Raw genomic sequence first — 25235 nt, forward strand, 5'->3', positions numbered from 1 at the left:
CTGTGAATTTGGAAAGATCACTCAGAACTTTTCTGAAACAGCTTGCAGTGTGGAAAAATCAGATTTGAAAGCGGCTGAAAATGAACAAAGCAGCACAGATCTGCTTTTTTTGTTTCTTAATGCAATTAATCTGTAATATAATCAACCTTATATCAGTTAAGTCTAAAATGTAGATCTGTACGAATGTCATACATGCAATTTGATTCGTGTGACTATGCAATTTTCAACAGCCATGTTCAAGATTAATTGAACGACAGAAATCAAGGGCACTCTGGTAAACTGATGTCTGTGCGTTTGGTGTAAAACCAATGTGTGCATCCTCATTTTGCTGCCAACGCTGTTCCAGTCTACCAAGTTTGGGCTCACGGTTCACCCATTTGGCCAGATCAGCGCACAAATGGTTTCTACGTCCCTCATGCACTGGTAATTTGGTCGGAGATAGTGGTGGACTCCACTTGAAAAATGGGTGTGTTTTAAATAAATTTCATACCAGTCCAATTCTAGTTCAGCATGAATTATTGAATGGTAGACCTACCACATCCCACAGGATGTTTCAGCAAATGTGGCAGGACTTGTTCCTGTCACGGTGGGGCATGGCGACTTGAGGCAATGTGGAATGTGGGAAAGGTGGAACCAAAAGGACGCAGGACAGACTGGGATGAAGCTCAAAGGAGGATATTTAATAACAAACAAAAGTAGGGTCGCAATGGACCAAAAATACAAAGTACAACCAAAAACGCTAAACTCAACTTACTGGGGCAACAAGGAACGGGAGGCAGCACGGGAAAGATATGCAACAAGGACCAGGCAGCGCAGAAAATAGACAATGACCCGACAAGAAGCAAATGCAAACTGGGAACTTAAATAGACTACACACTTAACGAGAAGACACGACACAGCTGGGGGAGAGACAAAAGGCAGGGGAAGCTGACTCGAGGAGAAGGAGGGCAGGTAAACAGGCAGGTGGATAAGATCAAACTAATGAGGCAGGGAGGCGAGGCAGACGCGGGGAAGAAACTATAGAAACTAAATGGCTAAACAACCCAAAATCTCTACAACAAAAATCCATAGCCGAACATAACCCAGGCAGAACGTGACAGTTCCTTGGTGCTAATTTTCCAATCTTTATTAATCGGTTAATGAAACGATTTATAATTATTATTTCAGAAATGTGTCAATGGCATGCCGTATTTGGGGGGTTTGTTACATCTTCTGACGGTTGGAGTTTCAATGAATGTCTTCAATGAATGCACACATCACATGCACATACATCATTCACAATAGGATACAGCTGTCTAACATGCACCAGTGTGTCATGCACAGACCGACTACTACAAGCACAACGGTGACCTTGATGTGTGCTTCCAACATCTTGAACCTAAATCAAATGAGGGATAGTGCTCAGATTGGGCGCGACCCAGCTGGTTCCGTCCCACCATAACGTACAGTGGCACAAATGCCCTGTTATGCCCATTTCTACCACACGCAGTATAGCAACTTATCAAAATTTAGACTACACAGTGCACCGGACCTGTGCCTCGGCACAACAATAGAGCCGCAAGTTTCAATGCAGCAAGTCGTTTTAGCAGAGAACTTTTAAATTATGGAAGCTCGACAAGGCTAAGAACATTTACATGAAAAGTCAGCCATTCAGTTCACACAGCACAATATTGACCTACTCTGATGCTCAGTGTCTTTTGTTATTTGCAAATAATGTTGCTGTTGCAATTAATGTTGCTGTTTGTAGGAAGCAGAAGCCTTAGTGTCAGCGGTGCTACCTGCTGACAAACAAGCCGCAGTTTCAGAGATAGCCGTCTACCTGAAAGAGTCTGTGGGGAACTCCACCAGGATAGACTATGGGACAGGTATTTTACTATTACTTTTTTTCCATTGCTCTGGGGAAAAAATAAAAAGTCCCTAATTTGCACAAATGATAGGGCTGAAACGTAATACAATTGTGCACATGTACAGTATGCTACTACAATTGTATAATGCTGCGGTGCACTGGATATAGGGTCCTGCTGCAAAGAATGAAATGCCACAAGTAATTGATGCCTCAAACCTTCTCAAAATGGTTAATAATTGTATGTAGATTCCCATTTCAAAGCGATAATATCTTAGAAAGGACTTTGATCTGTCAAATTAATGCTCTTCGCGTCACTCAAACATAGTTTCTTGTCACAAAAATGCCACAAGATGGCACCAAAGCAGTACTATTTTAGTAGCAAGGCTTTAGTGGTACAGAAAAAGCACAAAAACTGAAAAAGCAAGTAACAGCGATTCCACTGCATGCGGTCCACATCCGAATGACCCCGCACGACCACTGCGTGCGTCTGCAGTCCGCCGCGATGTGCCGTGCAGTGTCACACATTCCTTGGGAAGTCAAACTACGCATGCCCAGGAAGCATCAACTCGGTCGATTGAGGGGGAATTTTTTTTTTTCTAAACTTCCGCAAATAAACCAAGCTCCGTTTGCTTGGATAACACTTCATTGCATAAGCCTTAAAAAGGGCTTCTCGGGTCTCTGAAGGCGACTGTATATGGGTCCCATTCACTGTGAAGCCATGCTAAAACACCATAAAACGACAGAACCAGAGGTCGAATCTTGTGTTTTTTTTCTTTCAGCGCTAATTTTGCACTCTCCCTCCTCTCTTGCAAGCACATCAATCAAACGCACTAACTTCTAACATATGAATTCTAAACAGAAAACAAATGTGAATAAATGAAAACACAATATATACTAAATATGTTACTCATGCTTCATTTACAATGGGTGAGTACATACACTTTTAAGTGAATTAATTGAATCGTGACTCAAACAGTAATATATATTTGTACACACATTAGTGCCAATTAACAGGAGGAAAGAGTTTGCTCCTTTGTCTCGATGGCAATAGGACCGACAAGGAGAAGCAGTCGCTTTTGGCTTCATCCAATCTGTCAGCAAAGGAGAGCACAATTATACCTTTGTATCCGGATGTAGACCACGTTTTTTTTTTCCTGTTTTTGTGCTTTCTGAACTGTGGAATTGACCACGGCAGACGGCGGCAGACCAGATTTTTGCATAAAGTTGACGGACTGCAGCACAGCGCACCGCAGCGGAGGCGCATGCAGTGGAATCACGAAACAGTTCTCAGCATGAGTTGTACTCATGCATAACTGGAGGTCCACTATTTCTTTCTCCATTTACTGTATATTACAATTTATTGGTTGATTTATTTGTAAGTTATTTCTCAGTTGTATATTTCATTTCGTTCAACGAGTGAAACTGCACATACATGATTTCTGATCAGATTTCACTTCATGCTTTTTCCATTTCAGGACATGAAGCCGCTTTTGCTGCATTCCTCTGCTGTCTGTGTAAGGTTGGAGCTCTTAAAGTAGATGATCAGCTGGCTATTGTTTTCAAAGTTTTTCACAAGTAAGTGATTACTGTGGATTTGGTGATATTAGTTTATTCTAGGGCTAGGGGGTATTGAGTCAAATTTTCTAAACGTATTCGAATCTTCAAAGCCCAATTCGATTCACATTTACTTTGGTTTTCGGTTTAGGATCTAATTATTTGATTAGTTAATTTAAAATTAACCGGTAAGTGAGTAGATGGAGCATTTATTGTCATTAAACGGCCCATATCATGCGATAAAATTTATGCTCGCAAATACATGCATACATACTGCATACGATTGGTACGTTGGTGCTTTAAGTTCTTATGAAATATGAGGGGGTTTTTTTTGGTACCAACATTTCAAGCCAGGAAGTGAAACGTGACGTTCACGTTGACTGAAGCTGATTCCCTCACCGCATGGCTACCACACCGCCTTCATGAATGAAGTCAATCGAAAGCAGTTTAACCATGAAACATCCAACTTTCCATCACCTTGACCGGTTATCGCACGAAGGTTGTGGGGTGTTGGAGCCTTTACCAGCAGAGGGAATAAAGGAGCCAAATTTAGGTGTTTTATAGGACGCACTCGTGTATAGGACGCACCCTTAAATTTAGGGTAAACCTCCGGTATTTTCCATGATACATTGTATAGGATGCACCGCTTTGGCAACAATGTAAAAACAATAGCAAAACAGAATAAATCTTATCTTTGTAAATTCCTTATATTTTCTAGTGTTTATATGTGAACACGTGTATTCCAGATTTCCCACATTGTGAGCAGTCAGTGAATGCCTCACCTATATGGGTTTGAATGTACTAGCAGCAGTTGTTTTTCCTTGTCCTTGTGACGCGGCTCTAGTTCTCTTCGCCATAAATACTCAAAGTTGTGCAACATTCATTGTCCACCAATTTTATCATTGTGTGTGTACAATCTATGCCAAAAGACCACTATTAATAAACAAATCAAATAGAATAGATTTTCATGTTCTCTAACCAGTGCACTTTTAATTGACTCAGATGGAGACATCATACCTTTTCAGTGATCCTCTCCATTTTCAATATTCCTGTGTGTGAACAATAATGGACTTGGACGTTGGTTCAGTCTGCTCCTTACTTTTCTTGAAAATAATGCCGTTACCATCTCAGCTAACACAAGCTGCCGTTAGCTGCAACTCGCACTGGCTGCTCAACAGCCAACTAACATCCACCCTTTAGCTTGTCCTGTTACGGAAATAATTGTAAGGACAAATACGACCAATACAAAAATGCACATGTGTAGGTCTAAACTCGGCTTATGTGGCTGACAGATCAATTTTTAAAAAATCTTAATTTTTAAATTATCGTTGATAGGACGCACCCATGCTAGGCTCTTCAGTTTTGGGGAAAAAAAGTCTCTTATTTTTGGGGAATTTTGGTATTGATTGAAACGTTGCTGTTTACTTGACCAACTTGGTGCAAAATCTCTCCTGCCAAAACCCTGGACTGAAAACAAGTTAAAAAAAAAAAAAAAAGGGAAAAAAAAAACTTGGATAATATAGGCATGTATTTACACTTGCACAAGCGGTATGAGGGCAGTGTAGAGGCGGTAAGAGCTACCAGAAGTGGGCAGTCAGTCTCTCCGTTGCCACCAGTTGCTCATTTTGCCAACGAACTAACAAACCAGAAAAAGAACTTTAGGAAGTGTTTTTCATCTGTCATTGTAATTTTCAAGAGACATTTCTTCAGATGCCCGTCAGTCCGACGCCCACCTTTGCTGACGGAAATACGAGCCAATCATTTTTGTTTGTCATGATGCTTGCTTCCATTGGCTATGAACTGGAATTGCTTAATAGTCTTTGAGATTATAATCACATAATGCCACCACCAAGAAGTGACGTATGTCCAGTTAGGTGAATAAACTGCCCTGGTTCAGTACACTACTCATTCACAGATTTAACACAGCCAGCATGACTGATTCATGGTTTCATGAACCAAAATGCATGCTGTAAACAGTCTTGCTCAGCTGGATTTTGGACAGACTAACATATTAAAATACTTAGAATTAAGCGTTAAGTGATTATTTGTGTTATTTCACTTTTTAAATGTCATTTACTTAATACTTGCCGATAGTTGAGCAAAGCATTCTGTGATGCCTTTCTGCAGGCAAAGAAGTGATATCGTTCTAGTGACAAAGGGCAAATATCAAAGTGACAAGCTCACTCTGTTTTTAAATTCTCTAATGAAAGTTATTGTTTAGTAAATTCAAACTCAGCAATACCTTTCTTCTAGTTGATGTGAAAATATAAAATTTCAACATGTGACATTTTTTTAATGGAACCTGTAATGGTTGCTCAAGTGGTTAAAATTGAATGGCTTGAACATCCCGCACAGATTATATATTATGTAAAGCAGTGGTTCTCAAATGGGGGTACGGGTACCTTGGGGTACTTGAAGGAACTCGAGGCGGTTCTCAAGATTTTAAATAAAACAAACTAACAAACATGCAAAAATCCTTTAAAAATAAGTTGTTATAAAATGAGTTAATTTAATGTTTCAGGAAAATATAAGTTCATAAAATAAATTTTATGTTCTGTAGCTTATTAAATTTCATTATTTTTAAAACCCAGATATTCCCCTATACTAGAATGGTTCGACCCAACTTGGCACGTGCCAACACTCACCTGTTAATGATTTATTTTTTACTATGATCCCAAAAGAGCACGCTTTAATTGAATAATTTTCTGTGGACAAATATTTATTATATAATCATTTCTTTTTGAGAACAGGTCTGACACCTTATGTTGATTATTTACTCTGGACAAATATTTATTATTAATTTACTATTTTCTTTTTGATAACAGATCTCTTCCCTGATCCAAAAGAGGACACTTTATGTTGATTATTCTTTTAAGTTCAAAGGGTTCTAAAGTTGAATAACTCAAACACTGATGGAATGTTTTAAGTTTTCTTTTTTTTTTTTTTAAACTCAAAAATGCTTTGCACTGATTAAGGGGTACTTGGATGAAAACCAGTGATAAATTGCAGGGCCAGCAAAGTTTTTTTCATTTTTTATATTTTTTTGTAATTTCATTTTTTTCATATTCCATTAGTGTTAAAGAAAGAAAATGATCGTGCATATGATCTTGTTAAAACTTGTATGCTTCTGGTGGACTTCATAAAACTTTGTGGACAAATAACTTTAAATTATTATTTATTTATTTATTTTATTTATTATTTTAGGTTTATAGTTGTTTAAATGCGCCGGAAAATAGCCTGTATAGCCCAGGAATGCTTCTGAAGGGTCGAATCACTGAAGGCCTAAGTGTGAAACGCACTGACCGCCACTGACGAAAACATATTTAACAGGGGATACATCACTGAAAAAAGGTTGATAACCACTGATGTAAAGCAGGATGATTCCTCCCAGTGGACAATGAATGTTAATTGCAGTCTAGTCCTTTCAGCACACATGCAATTCAGTAGACGTGAGGTTTTATTGCAGCTTACTGTGAAGCGGCTTGGTTTGTTTTGACTCGTTGGCTTACTGAAGTTGCTAAATTTATATTTTTCAAATTACTACTACGAAATTTAAGGTCACTCCAATCCTATAATTACAGACAGATTACATTAGTGTAATGTGTTAATAGAACAACAGAGTTTAAAAAAGTTTTTATTGGGGGGGGGGGGCTATTTAGCGAGTTGATGTAGGAAGCTCACAATGACCGGGAGTAGTCTGACGGACTGAGGATTACAATTTTTGCCATGAAAAAAATATTGGACTGACGATGAAGGAAAGGGAGGGGGGCAGTCGACTGTCAGATCAGCAAAAAAATGTAAGATGTTTAATTTAAGATGTTTAAGTAAAATAAATGTCAGCTTTTAGAGAATAATAGGAAGCCCACACTATGAAGACATTTACAGTTTTAAATCTTTATTTTTTTGACGGTCTTTTTTCCTGTCTCAATTAATCACTTTTTTTTAAGTCTTAAGTTTATTCTGTTTGACACAATAAACCAAAAGCATAGTTTCTGATTGCTTATTTTTTGTTGTTCTTGTTGCGGTTGTTTTGTTTAAAAAACAGAAATCTGTTTTTTTGGGGGTGGTCAGAAGCATTACAAAGCTTTATGTTATTGCCTTTCTCCCATTTTATCAACTTCATCCGGTCAAATCTTGACCAATTTTCCTATCTTTTTTATTAGGTATCTCTCAGTGATGCGCATACTTCAGAGGACCTACAGAATGGAACCAGCTGGAAGCCAAGGCGTATGGGGCCTTGATGACTTCCAGTTTCTACCATTCATTTGGGGGAGTTCACAATTTGTTGGTATCAAGATTTTTAACTATTATATTATAACTAAAAAAATATTGCATTTTCCTCGGGTCAACCTAAAAAAAATGTCTTTTTGTTTATTTTATTTATATGAACAGTTAATAGCTTCAAACAGGAATTCTGTAGCTGGACTGTTAGGCACTTGTTATTCTTTCCTTACATCCCTTGATACTCTTAGCTAAGATGTTTACATAATTAAAGAATAAGTATACAATTGATCTGAGTGCAAACTCACAAAAAATCAGTCTTAAGAAGAAAATTTTTAAAATGGTCAGTGTTAATCAAAATCATAATTTTCATAACCTTGAAACCCCAACAGCATGGCTGCAAAGTCATTAATTACAGGCATGGGTTCATGCAATAAAATGCACACATATACTAACCCCCCCCCCCCCCCCCCCCCCCCCCCACACACACACACACACACACACACTCGTTTTACTAGCAGTAATTAATTTAAGTAAACAGTAAATGTTTAGAACTGTGAAGAATGAATGAGAATAGACTTGGTAGATGTATGTGCACCTTAGGTACTCAAAGAGCTATATACTGACTACCTACTTACCTACTCATTACACAGCATCATGAGCAACTGGGGATTCAGTTCTTGATCCAGGACACTTAAACGATGTCACATTGGTCAGGGGATCAAACTCATAATCTCTCGTTTTGGAACCACTCTACCACCGAGCCAGATTAATTTGCTGTTAAGATATAATGTGGTAAAAATAGCCATTGATGGCAGTACACAAAATGGCGTTGCTGTCAATAATGATCCCTCTGATTGGCTGTTAGCTAGTGAATCCGTTCATGAAATAGAATGAACTATAAACTAACTAACCGAGAGACAGTGTCTCTAGTGTCTGCGATCAGTGGGACATGCCTGGAAGACCTCACTAGGGAGGCGTCCAGGAGGCATCCCGAGCCATTTCAGCTGGCTCCTTTGTTGTAGAGGTGTGTCAACCGGAACAGCCTTTCAACATCCAGACCCTTTAGGAACTCTGAGAGGATTTCATCTACCCCCCCTGGGGCCTTGCTACCAACGGTATTCTTGACCACCTCGGTGACTTACGCCCCAGAGATAATAGAACCCTCTTTGGAGTTTCCAGACTCTCCTTCCGTAAAGTAAGACGTGTCGGTGGAATTTAGGAGGTCTTCAAAGTATTCTGCCCACTGGCTCATGATGTCCTGAGTTAGGTCAGCAGCACCACATCTCCACAATACACTGCATATTGTGTAATCAATCAAACCTTATAGAAGCAACTGAGTCACCTTATTTTGTGGATCTGCTCATGCTGAATACCTATTTGATGTTTTGGCAATGTATTAAGAACAGAATCAATAAATAAAATACCCATTTTTTTAATGTAATTTACAATGGACCCCTTGTGTTACAACGTCCCTGACTTACGTTATTTTCATGTTGCGACCTGAAATACTGAGTTTTTTCATCCCCTCTTTATGACATTAAGCCGGATTTGCGCCCAAAACAACTCATGACCCTAGGCGCTTGGCTGTATTTGTGTTGTTTTGTCTCCATCTGCAGACGTTTTTAGGTAATTACACCTTTTTTCAGTTGCTGTCCCTGCAACGCGTCACTACAATTCTGGTCTGCTATTTGTCGGAGTCTCCTCACGGAGATGGTGGTCTGCTATTGGTCAGCCTCATTTGTTTCAAAATGGCGGAACGGGAAAGCTTTGTTCGATTGTGAGCAATGTTCCCTCTAATTTTCAATGCGCCTGAGCATTCACACAAACTCCCTGAGCAGGCTTTGTACCACGGTGAGCACCTTCTGACATGCACACAGTGAGTCAACGTGCACATATTTGATGCTCCTAAAATGAGCGATATCACATAATTCACATTTTTTCATTCATGAGCAAGGAAGGAGGGGAGCTCTGAGTAATGTGCTTTTGGTTACTTATCCCGTCGTTTATGAAGGGGTAGCTGAGGTGAAAAGCGTTGTCCAGGACCAATAAGGGAGAACGATGCATCTGTGATTGTCATGTTTGTAGGAGCCAATTCACAGCATTTCACTTAACAGAGTTACTTTAAATTTCATTTTTTTGAGCTAGAAAGTTATTTATTTGTTTGTGGGTTGTTTTGTCTCACTGCCCAATGGACATTTATGTTACTGCCCCTTTAAGGCAGAGGGAAAGGTGCATAATACTGGCCCTTTAAGAGCCTTCAGCATCACAGGGGCAGTTGAGATTGATCGCAGATTAGAGAACACGGTTTCTTTACCGTAATGTTTACCTTTTATTTAAAGTATTTTTGTTTAAAGAGCTTTGGAACTACTATGGAATTACATTTATTATTTTATTGAATCAAAGATAGACCTGTGGATTCTTTTTTAAATTTTATTTATTGTATTTGAACCTGGGCAAGCATACAAGTAAACCAGGCAGCCAGAAGTCTCAACCCACACAATGTTGCTTAACAAATCACAACTATTTTTGTTTGTTTTCAACACGTTTGTAATTAATATTATTTTTTTTATCTTGAGCAATAAGTGTTTTAGACATGACAGTGTGATGTATATAGCACTTGTCCCCATGGCAATAAACGAGCCACGTTGTAAAAAAGAAAAAAAATCTCACTCACTTTCACCGCTTCTTCTTCTATTTGCATATACTGTACTCCAACAGTCATTCCGTCTTAAAAGAAGCGCACTTCTTTTTTACTTTCGCTGAATGAGTGGATGTGTCGCTGCTCGTTCGTTTCGCAAAGAAAAGAGGTTAGCATGTGCATCTCTTAATTCCGCACTGCTTTCTAGCTAACTTGCACTGGGTGTATATGCAGGGAACGTTTCTGTCCATGCGTTTGATTGAATGAATAGTGTAAGTGAAATTTATCGTATCATTGGCTGGCCACTTGTCACTCGTTGTCACGATGCAAAATGGTACAGAAAACAATATTATTGGTCTAATTAATCAGATAAGATGAGGTCTAATATTAGATATCACTTAATATGTTTATATTGCATTTTGTTTTATGCGCAGCATAGCTTTTCTTGTGCGCTGAGAACATGCGAGCAGTGCGCAATTTCGCACGCGCGCAGCTTAGAGGGAACACTGATTGTGAGTGTTTATAAAACCGTATTTATAGTTCATTTTACTGCTTAATTCAAAGTTGAAAGGGTTAGCCATGGGTCCCAAGATTGCTAGGGATGTTAAAGAGAGAAGTAAGAAGATGATTTTTATGGAAACGATGCTGGAGATAACACTTACTAGGGAATATGGGCATAACAAGCAGCATTCATAGGTAAATAATTCCTTTCTATATGTTTTTTATTTATGATGTTTTCTGATTGTATTCATTTATATTATATATATGTAGCTCTTACTATACTAATTTGGTACCAGTTTTAATATGTATACAATTTTGATGTTTTTACCTGGGGTTCTAAACGCTTCTAAATATAGGTTTGGCTTGCCCGCCATACGGTGAATTCGTCTTACGACCCCAACCGCGGAACGGATTAAGCCTGTAACACAGGGGCCCACTGTATTTAGTTTTGTCTATTTGTGACGATGTAGAAGTTTAAATCAATTCAACGTAAAATAATTAATAAACACTGTATTTTGCTGTTTCCAGATAGGTTGCCATATCACATATATGCCCTTAAAATTTAAACAATAAAAAAAAAAAAAGTAATACAAAAAAATATTTTTCTAACACTGATCTTTTTCCCTCGATTTCCATCAGTTAAAGGATATGATCGACCTGATTTCCGATAATGTGATTAGGATCTGGACATCCCTGGAAGCAACAGTGTTTATTCCAGTGTCACATCATTGATGGCGAATTTTTTTAAATTGCAGTTCTTTCTCCCATAGATCACCCAAGCCTTGAACCTCGGCACTTTGTTGACGAGTGTGTTGTAAACGAACATCATAAAGACTACATGTTTCTGGAATGCATCAAGTTCATTAATGAGGTGAGACGATTAAATGTTTTACATTTGCACAAATATGCATTTGGGAAAACACATCACGTACATTTATCACGATAGATACACGATCAATATTGATAGAAATAACACTTGGCATGGCGGCATGGCTCGGTGGTAGAGTGGTCTTCTCCCAGCCAAAAGGCTGTGGGTTCGATCCCCCGACCATCAAGACCATGTCTGAGTGTCCTTGAGCAAGACACTGAACCCCCAGTTACTCCTGATGCTGCGTCATCAGTAGGTAAATGACTAGTTAGTGTAAAGCTTGTACCTAAGGTAGAAAAGCGCTCAAAGTGAAAGTCCATTTACCACTCAAAATAATATAGACAATTAAAACAAAAATACAAAAAAGTCTGACTCCATCATGTGTGTGCTGTAGGCCGAGCACATGATGTCAGATTTATGCCAGATTTATGCCACAATATGCCGACCTGGCCCGAGAGTATTAGCGCAATGAATTCACTTGATTTGCAGGCCCAACACGATTTTTTTTTTTTTTTGAGGACTTAAGCGTCTGTGGCACCACACTCATATGTCGTTTAAATTTCCCTGACTTTCGTTTATTTGTAACTTATTTGTGCTCCATATCGTAATAGCGGGTCGAAAATATATAATGCATGCCAATGAAAAATATTAAAAAGACAGCAGCGCCACGCCTTCACCCTGCTTGGCTCCACACTCATACCGTTGCATGTTTGTCGTTTAAATTCCTCTGATGTCCGTTTATTTCTAACTTCTTTGTGCTCTATATCGTAATAGCGGGTCAAAAATATATAATGCACGCCGAGGCAAAAATGAAAAATACAGCGGTGCCAGCCGACACCCGCGCTTGGCTCCAAACCCTTACCGTTGCATGTTTGTCGTTTAAATTTCCTTGACTTTCATTTATTCCTAACGTCTTTGTGCTCCATAGAAATAGCGGGTCAAAAATATATAATGCACGCCAAGGAAAAAATGAAAAAGACAGCAGCACCATGCCTTCACCCGGCTTGGCTCCAAACTCATACCGTTGCATGTTTGTCGTTTAAATTTCCCTGACTTTCGTTTATTTGTAACTTCTCTGTGCTCCATAACAAAACAGCTGGTCAAAAATATATAATGCACGCCGAGGGAATATCAAAAGGATTGCGGTTGCAGCGCTCACAAGTGCATGGTTTCATCTGGGTCTATTCTGCGCTCTGCGGCTCCTGTTTAGTAGTTAAATAGCAATTAATAATAAAGCAATCTCTGTTTTATCAGATTTTTTTTTAATAACAAATATTTCTTAGTATAATATCCATCCAACACTTATATTGTATGAATAAAGTTTATATTCTATTAATAAAGTTTGATGACTTTGCTGATTGATTTTTAATACATTCCCTTTAGTGAAGCAACATCTAGTGGCTGCATAACGCAACTCTATCTAGTGGATGCATAATGCAACCCCAGCCAGTACTGTGATTTCAACTCTATATGCACCTTATAATCCGGTGCGCCTTATATATGGTGTTTTTTTTTTTTTTTAGAAATTTGGCCATTCATTGATGGTGCGCCTTATAATCCGGTGTGCCTTATAGTGTGAAAAATACAGTACATTACATATGACACTTGTTAACATTTTCACTACAGCTGTGAGATTAAGCTGTGATGTAATTATTGTGAGAAATCAATAACACAATCAGGGTCTTCACATAAACCGGTAGCCCTTCGTATTACTCAATACCAAAGAAGTAGCTCTTGGTTTCAAAAAGGTTGGTGACCCCTGCTTTAAAGTGGGGAAGTTCGAAATCTCAACAATGAAATTGGGCCAAAATAGGGATTTGGCCTCAACCCCAAAACAACTTTCCCGTTAAGCTTACAATTCTTTACCTGAGGCATCATCTGTTTACTTGTTTTACTGTTGCCACCTGTTTGCTTTACCGTTGTTTACCTGTGTGTGTTTTTCTTACAGCTTTGATGTTTTATCATGGATATTATATCTCCAACAGTTTTGCTTTTATTTGATTTTTCTCTACATTATAGACAACAGTATTCAATAATTATGAGTCAGTACAAATATGCACTGATTGCATTAGGGCGGGGAACTGGTTTTGTATTATGAGATTAATCCATTCCGCGGCTAGGCTCGTAAGGCGAATTCACCGTATAGCGGGCAATGCAAACTTAAGTTAAATAGCTAATGCATTAAGAACCCCAGGTAAAAACATCAAAATTGTACATACATATTAAAAATTGGTACCAAAATAGTATATAGTAAGTGCTACGTATATATAATATAAATGTATACAATCAAAAAACATCATAAATGAAAAATATAGAAAGGATTTATTTACCTTTGAGTGCTGCTTGTTATGCCCATATTCCCTAGTAAGGGTAGCCTAGGCTAGGCTATTTAGGTATTTCTTCATTATCTCCAGAATCGTTTCCATATAAATCATCTTCTTACTTCTCTCTTTAACATCACTAGCTAATCTTGGGACCTATGGCTATCCCATTCAAGTTTGATTTAAGCAGTAAAATGCACTCTAAATACGGTTTTGTAACCACTCACAATAGAACAAAGCTTTACCGTTCTGCCATTTGAAACGAGTGAGGCCGGCCAGTAGGAGACCACCATATCCGTGAGGAGACACCGACCAATAGCAGACCAGCATTGTAGTGAGGCGTTGCATGGATGCATTGACGGCAACAGAAAATAAGTGCAATTACCTAAAAATGCCTCAAAACAACACAAATACAGCCAAACCCCTAGGGCCATGACAGTTGTTTTTGTCGCAAAACCAGGAAAATGCCATAAAGAGGGGATGAAAAAACTCAGTATTCCACATCGCAACATGAAAAAAATGTAAGCCAAGGACTCTGTAACACGGGGGACCACTGTATGTTTATCTTCAGGTTTCATATTTTGTAGATAAAAGAGTTATATTTGATTCGTTTTAAGCATGTCAGTGGAAATGTGTGGTTTTAGCTCACTGTGTTGAAGACTGATTTGTCAATGACGTAGGCCTATGTGATGTCATCATGAGCATGATGTCATTGTGAAGCAATCAAAACATTACATTATTTAGGTGTAATAAAACTCTGTGCCATGGACGAGAATCCTCATCTTTTAAAATACGTGTGCCACCGAAGAGAATTCTCGTCAAATACTTTTTTTTTATATGAAAGGATAGCTGACACTCTTGAATAGTGTTTATTTTGATATTAAGCACTGTAGTGATGAACTGTGGCCATTGGGTGGCAGTGTTGCTCACATTGGGGAAGAAATCCATATGTACTACACACAAATTACATACTTGTAATTCGAAATAAGAAATGGAAATCAATCTTTCATATGAGACCACCCACGTTTACATTTACATAGCACACAATCTTCTGTCGGCCTTAAAAGATGGGTGAAAATGCTAAAAATTGTCTGGCACTCCAGGGCAATGGTTCTTAACCTTGTTGGAGGCACTGAACCCCACCATTTTCATATGCTCATTCACCGAACCCTTCTTTAGTAAAAAAATAAAATATGATTATTTTTACTGGAGCACGAAATGAATTGTGCATTAATATCACCTTGTTCAAATAACAAAACCAACACAGTAGGCAAAAGTACGCGCTCGGGAGATAAAAGGCTAATTCCGGTGTGTGGTCCCGACTGAGAAGGAGGTCTCACTCTGCTGCTTACCCAGCGCTCTCAAAGCGGACTGGCAGGGAGTCTCACTCAGACACATATACAGCCGGTCTGATAGGGAGGTCTCACTCTGCTGCATAAAACAGCAGCCTCAAATCGGAGCAGTCGGAAATCTCAGGGCAGGACGCTTTCAATGACTGTGCCCACTAAATGCAGACTAGAATGAGGGGTGGACCTCTGCGGCGGGGGCTCCACCGAACCCCTGAGACCGGCTCGTCGAACCCTAGTTGATCGAACCCAGGTTAAGAACCACTGCTCCAGGGGTTGCCTTTTCCGATAACGCTTGGCACTGAAAGAGTTAAATTTTTGGGGTACATGATTTTTCAGAAGGCATTTCAAAATGTTGACTTTTTTTTTTTAATTTGTTCTCTAATTTCTTACTCGTCTGACTTGCTGTTCTCTCTGTGGGAGGGACAATTGCTCTCATGTTATCAAGACATTGAATGCCATTGTGACAACTGCTTTACCTGACTCAAAGTAATAATTAAACGTAGAAATAGACTCATTCATCAAAGAGACCTCAGAACTGACGATTAATTAAATTTGGATTATTCAACAAAATTCGGATGCTTTGATGATCTGCCATGAGGTAAGGCAGCGTATACAGTATGTAGCATAAATATACAGCCGTGTTGGTATTCTAAATGCCTGTACGTGCGCCTAGCTTCTGTTTGATGCCTTGCTAATGTGTCACATCATGATGGTTTTGACTTATATTGCTTGCTATGTCCACATGGACACGCTAGCTTGGTTGACAGAAAAAAATACATTAATAACGGTGTCCATATTCTAGTAAGCCCTTATTTTCTTACACTTTGTTACAATTTCCACCTTTTGGCTGCTGGGAAATTATACGTGAGCTCTTAAGAGGTAGTTTTTGTCAAAATCTCGACATGGACATCACTGTACAAAATTCATATTTTCATCTGTAACTCAAAACTAATCTCTGTGACATACGTCTGAATTTGCGAAAACACATAAATTATAAAACATATGAATTATCCAGCTCCTGTTTTGTTTTGTGTGTTTTGTGCGTTTGTTATTAACTCTTTGCGTGCCATGGATGAACATTCTCGTCTTTTAAAATACTTACATTGTGTGCCAATGACAAGAACTCTCGTCAAATACCTGTTTTTATGAACAGGTAGCTGATACCCTTGACTAGTTCTTGTTTTATTGTTAAGACAATTGTAGTGATGAACTGTGACCATTAGATGGCAGTGTTGCTATATACAGTTGATTAAAATAACTATTTATTGTGCATTTTAGTGCTTATTTCAAACTTGAATGGGTTAGCCATGGGTCCCAAGATTGCTAGTGATGTTAAAGAGAGAAGTAAGAAGATTATTTATATGGAAACAAAGGTGGAGACATTCAAAATACGAAGAAAGCTAAAATAGCCTAGCCTAGGCTACCCTCACTAGGGATTATTGCCATAACAAGCTCGTCACATAAAGGTCAATACATCTTTTCTATATGTTTTATTCATGATGTTTATTTATTATGTTGTTTAATTTTATACATGTATATTATACATACTAGTACGTAGTACTTACTATACTATACTATACTATACTATTTTGGTACCAATTTGTAATATGTTTATAAAATTTTGATGTTTTTACCTGGGGTTTTACTTGGATTAGCGAATTAACATAGGTTTGGATTGCCTGCCATATGACAAATTCGCCTTATGAGCCCAACCGCGGAATGGATTAATCTCATAAACAGGGGGCCCACTGTATACACCACACACATTACATACTCGTAATTCTAACTAAGGCATGCTAATCAATCTTCCATATGATACCATCCTTATTTACAGTGGCGGCCGTGACTTTCACACGTACGCCTTCTGTGATGTCATACTCTCGAATACATAGCCCCCATGCACACACTTACGCATTACTGGGCTACACAGGCTATTTTCCGGAGCTTTAAAAGTCAATAAACCCGCATCAGCCATTAAAACTTGTCATTATATGTGATGTTGTCAAAACTTTAAAAAAATTAATCATTTGAAAAAAAATAAATATCCATGAAATTTTATGAAGTCCAAATTACAAATTGCAGTTAAATATAAAAAGTGAAATAGTTGATGAAAAGGTGTGTTTTATGACCGGTCACAACAATGTAATTACTCATTGTGCAAACACACCTAACCAATTTGAGTAAGTGCAAATGCATATATCAACTTAAAGATCATGTGTACGAAAAATCTTTGTTCATTTTAACATAGTTTACTAACCTTTCTTGTTCCAGCAAATGCGTCAATGGAAACCCAGACTTAGGCCAGTTTTCTTTTTCGTTTATTTTTTTTCTTTCGAGCATCGTTGGTAAGTAAGACCCGCTGTCTTTTACATGGGGATTATAATGTATAGAGGACCCTTTTCGTTATGTTGTTTTGTGGTTAAGTTATGCCATTTACCTTTCTTATCAAGGCTCATTAATTAATACATTATGTAATTTGTATTCCATCACTGTCTCAGCCTTTTGACTTATTTTGACTTTTAGAATGACAACATGTCAAAATTCAGGATAATATTTGAAGTTGGTGCAAATACCTTGTAGCTCAATGGCTAAATAAGATATTCAGGAAAAAGCAGACAGTTATTTAGGAAAAAGCAGTTGGATTCTGTTTCATGTCAGAGCAGGAATTGTACACTTTGTTTTTGTTTTGTGGAGGAAAAGGAGGGCAGGGAATTAGAGGGGAGGGTTGTTGGTAGAGCATGCTCCATCCTTTTCCTTCTTCCCACGCAGACACACTGCCTACTTCCCTCGTTCTTTTCCTCCCTGTTTCACCTATTCCGCCTTCCTCGCATTTCTGAAAGGATGCTGCTGGTGTGTCGAAGTAGCCTCCAAGTTACGCTATTGACTTACTACCTTTCATTGATCAGCCATACATCACAGAGATAATTCCAGAACACATTTTTGTGTTTTGTTCTGGTGACACAATCGTCTTACAATTTCAACAAGAACCGTCCTGCTGTCACAGGCTGAGGTAGTTGTGTGAGAAATACGTTTACTTGTAGTACTGTAATATCTTGACTTGCTCATTTTATTGATCATGAGAGGGAAATTGGTGCGAAGTTTAGAAGTTTAGTGCAATTTAAGCCCAATTATATGTCTGTATTTATTTATTCATTCATTCATCCATTCATTTGACAGCAATAACGTATCAGAGACTTGTAGCAGAAAATGTGAACGAAGCCTGTCAGTCATTGCTGTGCTGGCTCGCACAAACTGAGTCTACCATACACTGCATCATTGCGCTTAGTTTTCTAATTAGCAGATTTCTTTCCACAATGTTTAACGAATGTCTCAAACATCACTGTTCTCACCCTGTCTTTGCCTCTCCTATCCAGTGCCTTAGGAAAGTATTAGCCGCCTTTTAGCTTTTTGACCTTTTGCCACATTTCAGGCTTTCAATTATCTTCCATTTATCGTGACCGCTTTACCTGACTGGTGTCATGGGCATGCTGAGATTCAGACAAGAAAACATAAACTTGAATTTTATATTTTGTGACAAATTAGCAAGTGGCTCAATATGGTCAAATGCAACAGAATAGAACCTTTTGGGTTTTTTTTTTTTTTTTTCAAAAAAAATAAAAAAAAACAGGACATGAGAAACATTTCACCCCCTTTTCTTTCTGTGCAGTAAACTAACAATACAAGCAATACACGGAATATTTGCTATGTTGTTTAACACCCGCAAAGGTTTCATGTGGGAATATGTCTGTAGAGCAAATATTAGTCACACACTGCACAAATCTAGCATTTATGGTAGTGTGGCAAGACATAAGCCATTTCTCAAAGCAAAACATCAAATGTCCATTTTGAAATTCCCCAATAATTACCTAATAGAGCCAGCAGATGCAGAAGATGCTTTCGTCAGATGAGACCAAAATTGAACTTTTCAGCTAAAAATAAAATGTTATACTTGGCATAAAAGTCATACTCCCCAACAGCCTGGAAACACCATCACTGCTGTCAAGCATTGTAGTGGCATCAGGGTCTGGGGCTGCTTTTCTCCAGCCGGTACTGGAAAGCTAGTATTAATTGGGAACATGGAAGAAGCCAAATACGGGGTGATATTGAAAGAAAGCAATGAAATCTCGAGTTCTGAACATCCCTTTTTACAAACAATCCGCACAAAATATTAGGCAAAAAAAAAAAATCCTCTTTGTGTTCTATTTTCTACATACAAACAGTCTTGGGCGAGTGAATAAAGCTATGGTATCATGCACAACATTGCTATAAACTGAAAACTAGTCTTATACCTCCGCAGAATAAGGTGGAAACCCATTGCTTATGTAATGAATACCACTTTTATCATCCAATAATAAAAGTAATGGTGATTGTGTTTGTAAATAACCTGTTGGAAACAGTCAGGAAATCATATTATTTTGTCAAAAAATAAATAAAACTATATATAAACTATATCAACTATATAAATAAAATGAATACTGTATGTGACTTCTTGAACTGTTGTTTTTCTTAATAAAGAAAATGGTCTGGTTATGGTGAAATTGCAACAAAATAGCCGTAGAATGTTATCTCCAGGCGGAAGTTCGACCAAAAATTCACAATCAAAAATTAACAATAAAAAATGCCAGGAGAAGTTGCTTTTTGTGAATAACAGTGGAATTAGATCATATTTTGACATGTTGAACTTCTGTCAGGTTAGTACATCAAAGCCAATTCCTCCCCCAAAAAAGCAAAATTAACAAAAACTGTCCAAAAAATATGTACCGAATGAATCTCTTAAAATGGGGCATCAGATTAATAACTTCTGACCAATTAATTACAGTCATAAATGAAGTGTTTTTTTTGTTTGTTAGTTTTTTTTCATAATATTAATCAAATTTTTAATCTCAAACTTTATGCTTCCTGTATGCGGACTAGATTCGTTTTTATGTATCGGGATTCTTGTGCTTGAATTGTTAGGGGTTGGAAAACAAAGGTCAATTCCACCCTGAAGTGGGCACTGATTGGCTGTCATTTTTTATGGCATAACCTAACAGGCTCCTTTTGGGGATGGGAAGGAAAATTCAGAAGGGGAAGACTTGAAAAATGAAAAAGCATGGACTTATCATCCAGTGAATCGTAAATTTAGCTTTCATTTTTAAAACTTCAATTTACCATCGCCCTGGCTGCACCTTAGATGAAGGTAGAGTTACTGTATATGCATTTTTTGTAACAAGGAGCTTGCTTAACACAGAAGCAGCACACCACATAAATGCAAAGCACCCAGCTTTAACTGCAGCCCCAACTAATTATAACAGAGATGCTACTGTAGCATTTCTTAATTGTTTGGCGATTGACAAAAGAAAACAGCACCATTGCCCTTGCGCTTGGGACTAATTTCAAATATAGCACAGTTTTGACCTGCATCTGTTTAAGCCTGTTAAAGTAGATAAAAGACTGAAGCCGTTTTTTGTTGTTGTTGTTGCTGTTCTTGTTTTTGTCTGTCAGTTTTGTGATCTGCCACAATTACACAGTTTCAATATTAAATTTTTTATATGTCATTTAATTTTTTTTTAATTGTCTGCCAACAGCAACATCATCTCTTTACCAGACTGAACTTGCCTGCATGTTTAGTCCCAACATATTTATAGAAAATGGATGGATGGATATTTTCGGCACTGACAGAATACTGTTAGTTAAATAGCAGTTAAAAATCGAAATCAATATTTCAATAGCATTTTTTTATCTCCCTTTGTTTGATAGATAATTTTATTGAACATAAAAACACATTGCACACAATTCATATATACAACCATAAATACATAAATAAAATAATATATACTGTTTACTGTATATAAAATGTACACGTCACAAATTTACCCCAAATTTTATCCATTCTCTCATTTATTTGAGACATTTTTTATTTTTAATAATATATTTTTAAATCTCTTTTGGAGCACAGCCATTGATTCACATCTTTTCTGTTCGATTTCATAGTTGTTCCATAAATTGAAACCTCGAACAGATACACACATTTGTTTGCTGGTGGCTAGCAAAAAAATAAAAAACAACAGCTAAGCCGCACTGGACTATAAGCTGCAGGGCTCAAATCATGAGATAAAAGTCGCGGCTTATAGTCCGAAAAATATGGTGGTATGTCTTTTACAAGGCTTAAAACAATTATATACACATTTAATTCAATATAGTATGCATCCATTTTGGCGTGTTTGCTCTTTCAAATGCACCTTCGTCAAGCGCCGCCGTATTGCCTATTTGTTGTCAACAACGAGGCTGTGTTTATCATTTTCCCGGAGGACTTTGCCCATTATGAAAAGGGAAATACGGCTTAATTTGTTCGTTCAGAGTAAAAATGCTAGAGCGATGGCATGGCAGGCGTAGAGCAACCAAGAAACACAGCTAAGAGCAACTGATCTGATCGCTTCACGGTCAGCCCTTGGTTAAGAAATCTTTAGCAAAGCATTTCTGGAGAGCTTCATTTAATACAAATTGAATGGGCCGAACATGAATACCCGTGAAAGAGTAATATTGTGCGATGTTTGCGCAAATGACGAGCATTAAAGAGAGGACCAGGATTTAAATGGGGGGAGCTATTTGGCGTGTCAGATAGTGATGATGACTTAGATCTTTTCGACATTCATATTCAGCTGTCTAAAAAAAAACAAAGCATTGAAACTTCAAATCGTTTTATTGTTGTAGCATTAGTTTCAGCATTTGCATCTATGCAAGGCATTCATTGCCTTTAACTTGTCCCGTTTCTGCCCCACCCTCTCATCTCCAAAACCACAACAGATGTGTCTAAAATTACTGTAATTTTGTCATTTTAATAACCAACAATGATATGTGTAGCCACTAAATGTCATGACAGGCCATTGTGAGGAAAGAGGGGGACCCAAAAATGCAGGGAAGCCGAGAAGAAATAACCAAAAAACTGAGGTTTGATAACAAAATGAAAAGGGAGCAACAAATAACAAAAAACAGGACAAAGTAATAAACAAACAAGAATCTAACCATAACTCAGGAGAAACAACAGGGGGACAGCGACTGCACGACGAGGGAATATTTATAGCCAGGAACTAAAACACAGTGAGGTAAAATGCATGACAGCAAGGAAAAAAACAAGCAATGACCCGACAAGAAGTGAATGCAAACTGGGGACTTAAATAAACTTCACACTGAACGAGGAAACACGAAACAGCTGGAGACAGACAAAAGGTAGGGGAAACTGATTAGATGAGGAGGGCAAGTAAACAGACAGGTGGAAATGTTCAAACTAAAGAGACACAGACAGGAAAGGCAGGCGTAAGGGAACACAAGGATGAACTTAAGAACATGAACAAAAACCCACAAAACCAAAAATCCAACCAAACATGACACTAAATTCAGACTTGTACATGTGTTTTTGTAAAATTCACCCAAATTGAAATAAAAATTTGGGGGCTCAACACACGGAGAAATATGGTAATTAGATAAATTAGCATTTGTAATTAATATGTTGACATCTACTTTTAAATGAGTGTCAGCCCTTTTTTTTGTTTGACAGACATGTTTCTGTTAACCATAACTTGGGATAACAGGATAATTGGACACCCACGAGGCTCAGAGTCTCTCAGTTCCAACACGAGGTTTATTAACAAAAGACACACGCATTGTGTGTGTGTGTGTGTGTGTGTGTGTGTGTGTGTGTGTGTGTGTGTGTGTGTGTGTGTGTGTGTGTAGGGGGGGGGGGGGTTAAAATACTAAAAGTCGAAAGTACAACAGAAAAATGCACTCACTATAAAAGTACAACAAAGAGACACAGTGGTAATGAGTCTAGGTGATCACATCTAACATGGGAGAGGGGAGCGAAGCCAGACAGGAAAACGATGCAAAGTAGAAACGGAAGAATCCACAAAATCACTCAAAATAGAAGAGTAACAACTAAGGAAAAAAACTCAGGAGGGCACTTTCATAAGTCTCAGGATAAAATAAAGGCACAAAGTCACAGAGTCACAAAAATGGCCTAACACAGTTAGGCGGGAACATGACAGTTACCCTAAATCGACATGTAAAAAATAACAAAAAAAAATTTGAAAAGAAACAAACACAACATGAAAAACAGTTGCCCATAGTTAGTGGATAAAAGCAATAAATCTTTTTGTTTATTTTAAATTATTTTTCAATTTCCTTATAGTAGTGTCTTAGTTTACAAACGTGAGCCAACAAGTTTGTAACCTGACGGGTCCATTACAACAGCAAATATTTCTTCTGGTTAAAAAAATATTACCTGAATTAAAAACACTGCCCAAGTACTTGACAACATAACACATTTGATGTTGATTTCCAAATGTTAAATCTGTCTTTAAATGTGTAATAGGGAGACTTTGAATGTCCCCTCTCTCTTTCTTTGATTTTACTGTCCATCACATTATGTGGACTGTTATCATACAAATTCCATATGTGTACAGCTGTGTGTTCCTGTTTTTTACACATGTGGATACTTCAACACAAACTCAGATTTTGAATTCACACACAAGGATATGTGTGTGTGTGAGCATGCATCAGTCTAAACATGAGTCACTTCCTTCCCCACATGCTGCTGTGAATCATTCCTTCCTCCAGGGAATATGGGCTCTCTCCACCCCCTTTCCTCCTTCTTCCATGCCCCTCCTCCCTAATGTTCTCATGCGAGCCCATGGAAAGTCTCTAGTGCGGTGGGGGTGGAATGGAAAAAAGGAGGGGGTAGTTAGATTGATGCCCCCAGGGTCTGGGTTTGGGTTCCTTTGCTCTTGGGTAAGATATTTGCAAAACAGTATAGAACTTCATTCATGAATTTCCTTTTTTTCCTGCTTATTGAGATTTCCATTTTTACTGAAAGTGCTGTTACCCTTTGTTTTCTGTGTTTACACTTGCCTAAATCCTTCTGATACCCACCTTCTCAGCATATTTTAAAAATTTAGTGAGATGACTAACAGGTTCGCATAGTGTATGCGTGCTCTAGTGGTTAAGAGCCTAGACTGAAGTACGTATACACTATACAGTATGTCACCTGCTCGTCTGTACTTGCCTGCGCTGAAAAGTCAAGTTCCTTTGTTGTGAGCTGTTTTACAGGTAACACTGCAATTCTGTACTAGTGTACTACTTGTATTATATGTCAGTTGTAAAAAAATAATATGTCAGTTGTAAAAAAAATAAAATAAAAAAAAATCCCCCTTCATGAGCAGTAACCTTACCATGGTGGAGGAGGGGTTTGTGTGTCCCAATGATCCTATGAGCAAAGTTTTCTCGGGCTTTAAGCCCCTGGTAGGGTTACTCATGGCAAGCAGGTCCTAGGTGAGGCACTAAACTAAGCACGGCTCACAGACCCTTATGATGAGCAAAATTATTAGATCTGGTTTTCCCTTGCCCGGGCACAGGTCATTGGGCTCGTTGGCGAGTGCCTGGTGGCTGGGCCTGCACCCTTGGGTCCCGGCCAGGCTCAACCCGAAAGGTCCCCCTTCCCATAGGCTCACCACCTGTGGGAGGCATGCTCATTTTAGAGTTTACACAACTCTTTCCATACATTTTGGGCCATCAGTGAAATGTCATCAGACCCACAGAACACACATTTGTCAGCCTGGTTTGATAAAAAGTGGTGATTAAAAACAGCAACCATGTCAAAATATCTACATCAGAGTTTGCAAAAGTAATTTGCATCAATTTAACTGCCTCTGAAACATAATCTGACTGCTGTTTGGGGCACTGCTAGTTTGTGGCTAACTTATGCTAGACGGTGCGATAAACTGGCACCCTCCATTATCTCTACCACTTATCTTCACTAAGGTAGCGGCGGCAACAAGCTTGATACATTAAAATGTCATTGTCAATGTCGGTTGTTTTATAGTGCCCTGGATTGGTGAATGAACTTGATTTCAAAATAACTTTGTTTAAATCGGAAGTCGCAACTCACTCCATGAGAACA

The 25235-nt window shown here is 38.2% G+C and overlaps 1 protein-coding gene across 4 annotated transcripts in view; it reads left to right on the top strand.

Annotated features, from left to right (window-relative positions):
* Positions 1-25235, top strand: part of ptpa (protein phosphatase 2 phosphatase activator) — a 47447-nt gene that overhangs the window by 7000 nt on the left and 15212 nt on the right. For all 4 annotated transcript variants that reach the window (XR_015868045.1, XM_088435750.1, XM_088435752.1 and 1 more), the window contains exons 5-8: positions 1748-1865; positions 3322-3421; positions 7564-7688; positions 11534-11634. Coding sequence is in view for 3 of the 4 variants with exons in the window: in XM_088435750.1 (XP_088291876.1) it covers positions 1748-1865; positions 3322-3421; positions 7564-7688; positions 11534-11634 (444 nt within the window). In the remaining variant the exon portion in view is untranslated. The remainder of the gene's footprint in view (positions 1-1747; positions 1866-3321; positions 3422-7563; positions 7689-11533; positions 11635-25235) is intronic.

This window comes from Hippichthys cyanospilos, chromosome 15, assembly GCF_059441005.1.
Source record: "Hippichthys cyanospilos isolate Australia breed blue-spotted pipefish chromosome 15, RoL_Hcya_1.0, whole genome shotgun sequence".
Taxonomy (NCBI): domain Eukaryota; kingdom Metazoa; phylum Chordata; class Actinopteri; order Syngnathiformes; family Syngnathidae; genus Hippichthys; species Hippichthys cyanospilos.